The sequence below is a fragment of the Montipora capricornis genome, chromosome 13, assembly GCF_036669925.1.
Source record: "Montipora capricornis isolate CH-2021 chromosome 13, ASM3666992v2, whole genome shotgun sequence".
Classification (NCBI taxonomy): Eukaryota; Metazoa; Cnidaria; class Anthozoa; order Scleractinia; family Acroporidae; genus Montipora; species Montipora capricornis.
The window spans coordinates 38977772-38990116 of record NC_090895.1 but is presented as its reverse complement, the minus strand read 5'-3'; the positions used below and the strand labels follow the sequence as shown (position 1 = coordinate 38990116).

Genomic DNA, 12345 nt, shown 5'->3' with positions numbered 1-12345 from the left:
ATCCCCAGGGCAAAAGTTCCTGGTTTGAGAGGAAAGGCAAGGAGACCAAACTTCGCCATCTGCAACAATGGGTGGAAGATATTCTGGCTGGAAAAGTTGAACTAAAGGAACCAGTAAAATCCACGAAAAGCACACAAGGAGAAAAGACCGAAGAGATGAACAGGAAAGAGGAACTCTGACCGTAGCAGGAACTTTTGCACATCCAGAAGAAGTGTTGTAAAGTCAGATTATTACTTAAGGAACATTATTATATCTTGCCATAGAAGTTGAACTGGCATTGACGAGTGTGACTGGGATGCTTCTTCGAGGACTGAACTTTGACCTTAATTCTCGATATAAATACTGAGAAATGTTCAAAAAGCCAGGAGAGTAGAACGCAGGGCTTCCTCTTGCGGTAAAGATCGAGCTGGAAGTTTGGGTCTGAATGGCACGAACCTGGCGGGTGATACTTAAGTCACGTGTCCCCGCAGTTATTTGTGGCAATTTTTCCGAGCCGTTGAGTTGAGGATAGTTAGTTCGTTATTTTGACAATGTCGTTAATTTGAGAGAAGATAGTATTATATTTTTCGGTAAGTTAAGAGATTTTTCGTCGTGTGTTCTCGCACTAAGCTACAATCAAATGTTAAATAAACATGTTAAGTCCGTTTTGATGAAGGACAAATATTGGGAAAATGAACTTCAAATTTCGACATTTTTAAAATTGATAGCCGATTCGGAAGAGATGCACTCTTATAATAACATATATGAGGAGCCCAGAACCAGTGACCCACAAGTCCAATACCAGGTCTGTGGAACGGCATTTCACAGATCAAGCTATCTTTAGACGAACTCGAGTTCTTCATTCTCAATCCCATGGGTAGTAATTTCATAATTTCACATGCAAGACTTGTGATAAGCTAGAAACGTCTGGTTTCGGGGGGAAATCGTGCTACATTTTCGCTCTGTTCACGCGGAACTGACGAACCTGATTAAAGTTTAAACTTTGTCAGTGGTTTTACCATCTGTTCATGCGCAGAGCGCTATTTTACACAATCCAAAGTGTTCCTATAGCTGAGTAACCACGCCTTTGCATGCAAAAGAGGTGTTCACAGCGCGCCGGTTGAATTTTCGGCAGTACCGGCTAAAAATTCGTCCCCGATTTTGGCGTTCAAATTTTTGAACGGCGAGGTCTGTAAAAACGTTTCACAAATACAGCCACACCATTGTGTTTGTTCTAATTACAAACGTAACAATATCGTTTTCGAAAGATCGCTAGCGGAAAAGAAAAAAAAAAAGCTGGAAACGTTTGGACCTTGCGACTACGATACGTGGTAATGGAGCTTTTCACAATGGCAGAAACCAAGAAAGGATGACGTAAGGGAGGGGAATTATTCCTTGAGCGTGCGTTGGATTTGAGACGCTAAATAACCAACTCGGCACTACGCGCCTCGTTGGCTATAACCAGTCTCGAGCGTGAATGGAATAATTGTTTTATTAAATTCCTTAAACTCCAAAAATTTAGAAGTGCGAAGTACGAATGAAAAAAGCGAGAAAATTCGAGCGAAATTGAAAAAACTTGATGAAGATGCGATGTTGTATAATACCAGAAACCCATAAGGGTTGAAACGTGTAACGGCCCCTTGTGTGCTGGGAAACAAGCTTCTGAATATTCGATTTGCTAAGTACCATATTTGGAACAACAAGAGCGAGGGGTTTCCAAATATGGTACTTCGCACTGAAACATTCAACCAATCAGTTCGCACTGAATATTCGGAAGCTGTGAACGCGCGTTACACGTTTCAACCCTTATGGGTTTCTGATAATACCTTGTGGCCAGACAGACGTAGGCTCATCACAAAAACATTTCTTGCCTTTTCGCGTACTTCCAAACGTCGGAATTGATCCAAACTTTCCACCAATTTTTTTTTTTTTTTTGGCTTTATTCAGAGAGAGATTTCGCTTTCCGGCGAAAAAAATGTAGTTTAGCAACTCGTAACGCAACCATTGACCATATTAGGTCAAACTAAGGTATATGAGCTAATAACCGAGATTGAGTGAACCAATCAGAGCACGCGAAATGCATTATCCGAGGTTGAGAATTTAATAATGATGGTTATTCAAAATCTAACTTTTGCTACGCAGCTATTTTTAGAGAGGAACCTGGGCCCGGTAGTTCGAAAGCCGGTTAACGTACCCAGGATTAGCGTGAACTTTGGTTTCATTTTTTCAACTTTTTTGTGAAAGTTTCTTTTGCTTATTTTTGTTTTTCAAGATTGACTTCCTCTAATGTTAATTTTTGCCGAATATCAGCGTTGAACAGCATTTGGGAGTACAGAAATAAACTCCTTGGTTTCATTTTAATCCGCGATTAGCGTTAAGCGGCTTTTGAACAACCGGGCCCTGATTGGCCAATTGTAATGACGTAATGAAATTTTACATATGCGCAGCATTGGGAACGAGAACTTAAAATAGCTTTTCGAAAGTAAAACGAGATTTTAAAATACTATAATGGGGCTCGGGGTTCCGTTATCTTACCTTATCCTCTCTTGCAAAAACAAGAAACCAAACATAACCCACCCAAGAAAGCATTAAAGGCGCCGAGGTTTCAGATTTCAATTATATTTTGCCTTATTACTCACTCAACCCATTCTGGGTATGCCTAGAATTGAATGCTATAATGAGATGTACGTGTCACAAACAGTGAAGTGTCCCGAGGGCCAATTCCTAAAATAGAATTAACCGGATCATCGTTTTGGTAGTTTAAGTGTTTTTAGCTCAAAACGACTAACACATACTACGCAGAATTTCAGTTCACACACAGTTATTTCTAACAGCCTGAAAAAACAACAGGAGAAGATATCAAATTAATTTTAGGAGGTGGTAATAACGTTAGCTGCCACTACCGACCTGCTTTAACAAATAAAGTATGTATGTATGTATGTATGATCAATTTTAAGAACATTTGCAAACTTGAAAAATGGACAATTGTATCGAAGGTTTAATCCACCTCCATCCCCTCCATACTTTACCACAGACAACAAAAATACCTTCAGTGAACTAAAGTGGTTCCTAGTAACGGAAATCTAAAATTATTTTTCTGCTTCAATTGACAGAAAGATGCGTAGAGTAAAGTTCAAATAACGTTACGAGAAAGTTGACAACGTGCGATGTGATGTCTGGCGTAAATGGCGTGCGTCTTATCATTGCTGGAGACAAGTGAATTTTAAGCAGAGCCGTTGCATTTTACAATACCACTCGGATTTTGACATAAATATCACTTGGACTGCATCGCATCCATCGCATTTACATTAATAGTCCTCATTAATAATTACTAAATCCTAAATCCTACATTTTACAAAAAAATAAATACCAAAATGGAAAGCCAGTTCGAGAATTCTTAAAATAATTATTCTACAGGTATCCATAGGGAAGCGTCCCATATTGTTAACACCACTTTTAAAAAACTTTCGCTTTACCAAACCGTTTTTATTTGTACATCCTTGGTGCCAGCCCTAGGAGCATACACAAATCTCTCGCCTTACTTTGCCTTCATCTCTGCCTTTTTTTTATTTTGATTTTTTAATTTGTCGGGATAATTGCTGCATTTCGATTGCCTAAAAGCGATTATCAATAATATTGAGTACAGTGAAACCAAAACAAGAGTAACTACTCTTGGCCAGTCACAAGAAACGAAAGAACTCAAATGAGCCAATCATAACGTGGCCATATGAAAACAGGAAAACGCGTGCTAGCACCCCCTCCCCCCCCCCCCCCCTCCCGGTGGGTGCTAGCAAGTCACAATTGCTTTTTTCTTGACCAATCACTTTGCAGAGAAGGTAGCGAGAGATTTCTCTCCTAAACGTGAAGGGTAACAGTACAATCAAAACAAGTGCAAAATTTCAAAAACCTATCTAACCTACTGATCATGGTCTTTTTGTTCTTGCCAAGGCTGTAACGCTTGTAGTCTTCTACAATTGCATCAAAATGTAATCTTTTTTGTTTTTCGTTCCACAAAGTTGAGGTAAATTGTCCACCATTTCTTTACATAAATGTCAGCAAAGGGCTCTAATTCGTTAGTCGTTTCGTTCAAAGTGTACTGCCAGGGTTTTTTCTCGAGTGTACCGAGAAAGTGAACAACTCGAATGTCATCTTTATACCTAAAATAAGAAACAATTGAGATGAATCTCAGCCACGAATCTTGTACACCACTAAAATCAAATCTACGGTGTATCGGCTCTTGCTTAAAATATTTAGTTTCTCAACTTGTATTTACGCCGATCAGATCAAGCCACTGATCCAACGTACACCGACGGGAAGATCACGGTCCACGGTTGCTTGCTTCAAAACTCTTAGTCACGAACAAGGCGTTCCTGTCTTAAGCACCTTATCTACATGATCGTTTTGCACCGGTGAAAGAAGAAGTTACAAAATTCTTGTGGCGAGTCTCCTTCCCTGCCCCAGCGTTAGACTGTTAAGTACTCAGTGCAACAGTGAGATTGGGACTAGCAAACAACAAAAGCCGCCCCCCCCCCCCCCCACTCTTCCTTCCACTCGGCAGGTTCATTCCAAGTTTTGGAATTGTGGTTAAAGGAATGATTGATTGAATAAAGATTGGTGCATTCTTGGACGTTATATTAAGAAACCCTTCTCGGGCGTACTGTGATTATACCTATCATGAGCGCTTCGATAAAGCCTAAATGCTGAGTACGCCATGTTGTAAGTGTAAGGAAGACGCCTGTTTGGAATATTGCGCCACTTCTCGCCATAGACGTCGTTTACCAACCCTTGATCAGTACCTAGAAAAATAAATATTACGTATAAGGCAATAAGAAAGTTTGTAGCATGCATTGAAACTATTCGCTACCCCTCGTGCCGTTCATGACTACTTTTGAACACAGACGTCTACAAAAATCCCCTCTCAACGAAGAGAAAGCTTAAATTTCATCTCTGGCTGCCGCATGATTGCCTCGTGCCACGCAGACGCCGGCAGCGGGGAGTGGCTGGGGTAAGAAACTTAGCATTCTCGTCACCAGAGCCTCAGATCAACCCAAGGCTCTGGGAAAACTCTGTGTAGGAGAACATGCGCCGTAGGGCTCTTACAGCCAAAAATTGGCTATTTGAGCCTTACACAACCTGCTCACTCCTCGTGTTAACGTGAATGCGCCAATTAGGGACGCTTTTGATTGTTCTTCACAAAAACCAATGAGAAGATACCTTGTACAGGGTTCCCCAGAGCTCTTCTTTCCCTCAGTCAAGAGAAGAGCTCAGGGGTCAAGATTGGAAACTTAGATGAAAAAGGCAAAGTTCGAAAATTTAATGTAAATATTCACTGAATAAATGACTGGTATAACCAAGTAAGACACACCACAACTACCAGAATCCCCAAGGTTTTGCTTTTCTTATGCTAAAATATATCAGCGCTATTGTCGTGCAAATCCCATTTGGATTATAAGATTTGAATGGGAGGACAAAAATAATATGAATGTACCCGAAGTCATGGCTTACGGAGGGACAAATATTTTGCCGTTCTGCCCGACCTAAACTCAGTCAATAACATTTTTTATCATGTGGCTGCTTTCTACTAAACATGGTAGTAGTATTATAGGGGAATACGAGCCACTTTTGAATGGAGCGTTCTGATTGGTCGAGAGCAAATTTTAATGAGATGCATCGGCTTCTGATTGGTGGATATTTTTAGGTCCGCCATTATCACGTGCACACGTGAACAGGATTGGTTGAGACGGTGGGGTCAAAGTCCATGTGACGTCATAACCGGGGGAGTCCAACAGAAAGTATGTTTGGAATGTGGACCAAGATCCGGGGGGAACATCAAGACAAACTAGTGATTTGTTTTTTCTCGAATCATGAACGGTTTAATCAAACAAACAAACTTAATGTACAAACGGGAACGTGTGAGGAGACCTGGTGTCTACTCGTCCCTAAATAGGTCTGCTAAAATTTGAGCGAGATCCAGATCTTCTTCGGTGAACCGTTCGTAACCGTAAGGGTAGGTCTGGGCCGTGGTAGGATCCAGGACCCGTTTGGAGTAGACGAGCCGGTAGTCTTTGTGAGAAGGTTGGGTTTCTAAGGTGTAGGTCTTGACATTTCTTTGGATGGTGTGAGATTGCGTGACACGGGTGGTACGCGGTCGGTCTAGAGGACGATGCAATTCATCCAGAGTGTTTTGACGCAAGACCTCGTAATTCAATTGAGTCATCCCTTCGACGTTGAGGGAGAAACCGCGGACCTTGCATTCAACGTGTCCGTTCTTGGTCTTGTAACCGTAGTTCTTAGGACCGCCCGAGCAGAATTCCACAATGTGATCGCCCGCATCCAGTTCATCCTTGAAGTCGCCAAGGTAGGCGCCTCGTGGAGGGTCCAAGGGTGGGTCGCCAGGACGATGGAGATAGATGACCGAGTCGGTGTCGAAGTAGAGCACGCGTTCCCCGAGATGATCGAGGGCTCGATAGAGACGGAGTCGGGCATGACAGGTCGTGAAGGCGGCTATGAAGATGTTGAGGTTGGGTGAAGGCAGGACATCGTGCGTTTGGAGTTTGTAATGGACTTCGACCCGGTCTTCGGTCAAGGAACTCACGTAACGGACATCGTGTTGATCGCTGTCGAGGAACTCGATGAACGATTGAGGTTCGGTGAATTCTCGGACCTGAGTCTTGTTGATCCGTTGCCCGAACTTGCCCCACATGGAGTTGAGCATCATCTTAGCCAGGGCTCGGAGTCCAGGGTTCTTTTCGATCTTGGTGGGATCGAGACGAATACCTTCCCGAGCATAGTAGGCATCGATGTGGGCTTGTTTCTGATCCGGGGTGGTACATCCTTCGGGCCAACCGCTGGCTTCTTCTTTGATTTGGAGCCACGTGTCCACGTAGGATTGGAAGAGTCCCGTGCGTTGCTGATCGAAATGCCATACTTCGTGGACGTGTTGGATGACGTAACCTTTCTGCACAGCCATGTCGAGTTCGGGGGTGCACCAGGTACCGACGAGGACACGTTCTTCGTCCGTGTGATGACAGGCATGCGTCTTTTCCAAAAGAGGTTTGGAAATGTTCTCTTCGACGCAAGTACGACATAAGGGAAACGTGAGTTTGTCGTGACTGCGGTAAGGCAATACGGGATGGTAGAGACGTTGGGGTGGAAGGACGGTACATTTGGCCAAACCAAAGTAAGGCGACAGATCGGTGGTGTTGGGTTCGTAGAGGAACGTGGGATGTCCCAAGGGATAGGTGCCGTACTTGTTGACCCAAGGATACAAGGACGTGTAATCGTCGTATCGGATTTCTTCCTCTTTCTCCTCGTCGACGTGAGCGTAGAGACGTACGGCATTGGTCCGACCTCCGTAAAAAGCGTCGCGTGGTTCCAGGGGGGCTTGGAGGTGTTGACGAGCTAGAAAGTCCATGATGTCCTGGTTGGTTTGTTTGAGGGCGTTCCAGGTACATTCCCACATGGTCACGACTTGGTACCCACGGTTGATGAGGAACGTGCGTTTCTTGTCGACGAGAGCACGGACCTCGTCCATGGTGCGATCGAGTAAGGTCGGATGCACGTCGGTGCGTTGAGGATGACAAGTCCGACATCCGTGCCAGAAGCACCCGCAGAATTCGTAAACAGTCTTGGTATCGGCATCGTATCCGTCGACCGTGTATCGGGTACCAGGAAGGCGGTACTCGCCTTCGTTCCGAGCATGCTGGATACGTTGGCGATGCAAGGGATGATAGGCGTCGTACTGTCCGTAGGCACGAGCTAGGGCTTCGTGGTTCTCGTGTTCTTCCGGCCAGAGGGCCAGGTAGGCTCGTTGTCGTAGATGGTGTTCGCACCACGTCAACCATTCCATGGAGGCCTGGGAATGATTGATACGGCCTCGCCATCCTAGCAGAGGTTCGGAAGCAATGGTCTCTTCTTCCATACAGTGCATGCGCAAGTAGCGATTACAGGCAGAAGCCACTGTCATTTGTTCAAAGGGATTGAATTCAGCACGTGCTTGAAAATCCCGCATGAACGTGAGACATCCTTGTTTCAAGAGTTTCACGTCCGATTCGCAGTAGGCTAAAAGTTCGGCTTGGAAATCAAAGACGACCTCTCGTGCCGCTTGGTCGTCGTACCAGGTATCGAACTCGCGACGTTTCTTGACGGACATGCCGTCGGGCATGTAGAAGGCTTTGTCGGGAAGTCGGCCTACATACGTCTGATGTTCGGGGGTGTTGAACAAATGCGGAAAGTATCCTTTCTTGAGTTCGGTGAGCCCGAACGTCTTGGGGAAATCGCTCAGCGGCATCTGGAAGAAGGAGAGCGAATCGATGAATCGTATGGTCGTGTCTTCGTGAGGGTAGGTGAGTTGGAGGACTTTCCCACCGTTTCGGATTTGGTCCAGGTCTCTTTTTTGCCGGTGGAGTTCGTCGATGACGGGATAACTGTCATACCCTTTGAAATTATGAGCGATGACTGTTAGGGGTCGCGTTCCGTTTTCGGTGAGGGTTTCTAACCATTCCAGAAAGTGAAAGAGACAGTCGTCTCCTTGGAACGAGACGGGAGGATCGTCGTCGTCTTCTGTCTCGGCCACCACGAGATTGGGCACGTGACGTCCCTCGACTTGCATGCTCTCAATGTCAAAGAAAACGTGCAAGGGTGGTTCCTCATCATCGTCGTCGTCGTCGTCCTCGTTATCGCCCGCCAGAAAAGCGTGCAGTCCGGCGGCGTCGTTTTCTAAGAGAGGCGCCAGTCCTTGACTCAGGATCCTTTGGAACGAAAGTCGCTGTCGTGTCAAACGTCGTTCTTCGGCGGGAGTCTTTTCGACTTGTAAGAAACATCGATGGGCATGGACGTCGACGTCGTTCTTGCAGCACGAACATTTCCGATACCCGCACCGATGAGTTCGGATCTCTTTGACACCACGTAACGTGTGATGACATTCTTTACACTGACGACGGGTGGCACAGACGGAAGGATGTTCAGCGTCCGCGGGTTTACCGGCGTGGGTCTTGGACCGATGGGTTTGGAGACACGTATCTCCGTAGAAAGAACGTCCACAGAGAATACAGGGGGTCTGAGCCGAGCGGTACTGTCGATAGGCCTCGGTATGATCAGGACATCCGTTTTGCAGGCAGGCGCCGCAATGATTGGCTTGGTTGTTGCGACAGGCATGCTGACCTAGATGATGGTAGGCTTGGAAACACTGGCTGCAAAAGTAATCTCGGCCGAAGAATCCGGGTAAGGAAGACAAGGCGTCGTAATGACCGTCCTCGTGTAAGAGTCCTAACAACGTGTCCCCACGACCGTAAGCAAAGCAAGCATAAGCGCGGTTGGCATCTACGACCACGAGGGTGTAGTCTTGAAGACTGGGAGCGGTGACGAGTTGTTGAAGTTGTTCAGGACCACAGGGTTGAGGAGGAAGACCGACTTCCTCTAGAAGTGTTTGAGCCGCTCGTGTGATGCGACGATGGTTACCGCGACAGCGAGTCCATTGTCGACGGCGTGGGGGATCGTCTCGATGTTGATGGACCCCTCGAGCCAGAACGATGGCGCGTGGACAGCATAGATGTTGATCATCCTGTGGAACGCGTAAGACACAGCGCTTGAATTCTCTGAGACGCGTCGACGCTTGATGCCCTGGTAAATGTTTTCTTTTGTAACCGGAACCGGTGGGAGCCCCACGTACGTGAACGAAGGCGAGGGTGAAGGAATCGTCCATTTCAAATTGTTCGTTCGAGTTGAGCATGTGGGAAAGATTCCCGAGTAAGGCATCCACGCGTGGACCTTGAGCGCGCCATTCTCCGGCCCGTAGACCCCATCCGTTGTAGGCATTGGCAATACGATTGGAGGATAGAGCAATGTAAATGCGATCGCCATCGGGAATGTCTTGATCGTTGATTAAGTCATCTAGAGCGCTACGAAGACCTTGTACGAGGGCATCGGTGAGACGTTGTCGAGGAATGAACGCTCCGATCTGTCGAGGGCGAAGTTGAAAGACGCGTTCACGAACACCGAGACGGACACTACGCCGTTCGACCACAGGGAGTCTTTCAAAGACGAAACGTCCTGGAGCAGCACCTCCAATTTGTTCAAACGCGTCGAGTGCTTCAGCCAAGTCACTATCACTATCACTTTCCATGATGAGATGTTTTTTTGTTTGAAAAAAGACGGTGTGTCTTTTATAGAGAAAAGAGTCACCTTGAAAGACCTTGACGTGTACCCTAGATGGACCAATCCGGAGCGAGATAGGTCTCCTGGGGGGATGGGGGGGTATCCCCCAGAGAATCATGTGACCCCTTAGGAGCACGGGGATTGGTGGAACGATTCCTGTTAAGTAGTTCGATCGAGTGAGGAGTCTCAGAAAAAGTCATGGCATCCGAACCCAAGAGACGTGCGCTGGAGATGGCAGTCGCCAGACGTACTATGGAGGTGGAGCAAGACCCAGAGTATGAGGAAGAGGTGTGGGTCAAGCAAGAGAATGGTCGTTGGCGAAAAGAAGGCCGGATTACCAAGAAGACTCCGGCGACCCGAAACGAGGCTTCGTATTGGGACCTGTTGCCTCCTGAAGTACGTCAGCATGTATTGAAGGTTCGAGATCGAGAGGAGGAGAAGGACCGGAGGGAACGTTGGAACCCCATTCACGAAGAGTTACTCCGTCTACCACGTTGCGCTCAACATGGCACGGTACGTACCGGGTATTTGTATTGGGTGGAAATCGAAGCGGATCTGATAGATTCGTTTATTTTATTTGATGTCTTTTAGATGACGGCGACGTACGTAGGAGAATCGACTATCGTCTTTGAATGCGGACCGTGCCGACGGTTTGCCCCTGGGGGTAATCCTGCGGGAAGTCGACTCATGAAATGTCGGACTTGTCTTTTGGGCATGTTGGGTTGTCCGGGGTATCGTTATTGTACGGGCATATACAATCGTCGTCCAGAAGGGATGGTCGTGTGTCGTTGGTGTCGATGGCCCGTCTACCGGAGAGGTCTTTTGTGTATGCCGTTTCGATCCCCTCATTGTCGTTGTTTTGTTGTAGGTCATGGTGGTCACTAGGTCGGAGGCGGACCATCATTGGGTCGAATGGGAATGTCGTTGCAGTTACGTGGAATTGACGTGTAGAACGTGGGACTGTCATTGTGCGGTGTCTTGTGCGTCTTACCGTCGTCCGGGATGTTTGATTTGTACCTGTGACGTGGGTTATGGGTTTCCACCGTGTCGTCATGATTTGGGGGACTGGTGTTATTTGTGTCAGGGGTATAGTTGGACCTAGTCTTTTGCTTTATTGTAGGTGATTTGTCAATTGGAACAAACATTAGATGAGACGATCTCGAGATGGGTGTGGAGAGAGGATCGTTGGGTGTGGCGACGGAGACGACCCCTGAGAACGGAGGAGCAGCGTCGATGGAGGCGGTGTTATTTGAGGGAGATTTTAAGATAGGTCGTTTTTTTCTTTTCGTAGGTGATTTGTCAATTTGAGGATACGTTCGGGGATGAAAGTCTATCGAGATGGGTATGGAGGAATGGTTGTTGGATGTGGCGACGGGCACGTCCTCCGAGAACGATGAAGCAGCTTCGATGGAGACGACGTTATTTGAATGAGATTCTAAGATAGGTTCTTTTTGTTAATAGATGGTGGTGCAGGAACATAGGACTCGTGGAGGTTATCCACCGAGGTCAGGGGATCAATGGACTTGGATCAAGTGGGTGTGTCCTCAACGTTGTACGGAGACTGCCGCCACGTGCATTCACTGTTTGAAACGATTGGACCTTAACCATTTTGGTTGCTTGTGTTACGGGTGTCTCGTTCGTTGTCGATGCGATGGGTTGGAAGTCTCCTACGGACGTCGTCGTTGTCATTCGGGTGGTCGCGTATCTGCCTATACTTTTCTTGAATCTCCTTATTATGGTAACCGTGCCGTCATGTTTCCTTGACAGGGATCATGGTTTCCGTCCATCTTTCCAGACTTTGTTCCGCCTGGACGTTGTACTTCTTATGGATACGGATCGTGTACTTCTTATTGCTTTCGTCTTAGGGGTACGGGTCTCTATTGGGACGGGATACTGATTCGAACGTTTCGTTCTCTTTATTATCGTTAGATGTGGTGTCGTTTGAACCAGTTTACTCGTTATTCGTACCAACGGGGTTGGACGAAAAAAGAGATGGACATTACGGCGGAGTTGTGGAAGAGGATTGATGTGGATTTTTGGGATCCGTTTTATGGACTCGTTACCGTATACAAACGTCGATGACCTGTATCACGTTTTTTTGTTTTTCATTAGACTTGGTGTATCCTTAGATGTACAACTCGCTTTTCATTAGAGAGGGGTTGGACGGAAAAAGAACTGGACATTATAGCGGAGTTATGGAGGGCGGTCGGT

The 12345-nt window shown here is 46.4% G+C and overlaps 2 protein-coding genes across 2 annotated transcripts in view; one reads left to right on the top strand and one right to left on the bottom strand.

Annotated features, from left to right (window-relative positions):
- LOC138028273 (calsequestrin-1-like) overlaps nt 1–988 on the top strand; it is a 15771-nt gene extending 14783 nt beyond the window's left edge. The window contains exon 13 of the mRNA XM_068875746.1: nt 9–988. Coding sequence (XP_068731847.1) covers nt 9–179 — 171 coding nt within the window. The 3' untranslated portion in view covers nt 180–988. The remainder of the gene's footprint in view (nt 1–8) is intronic.
- Nucleotides 989–3761: 2773 nt separating this feature from the next.
- The window catches only part of LOC138029907 (glycogenin-1-like), a 33472-nt gene continuing 24888 nt past the window's right edge, over nt 3762–12345 (bottom strand). The window contains exons 5-6 of the mRNA XM_068877757.1: nt 4649–4775; nt 3762–4136 (exon numbers count right to left, since the gene is read on the bottom strand). Coding sequence (XP_068733858.1) covers nt 3959–4136; nt 4649–4775 — 305 coding nt within the window. The 3' untranslated portion in view covers nt 3762–3958. The remainder of the gene's footprint in view (nt 4137–4648; nt 4776–12345) is intronic.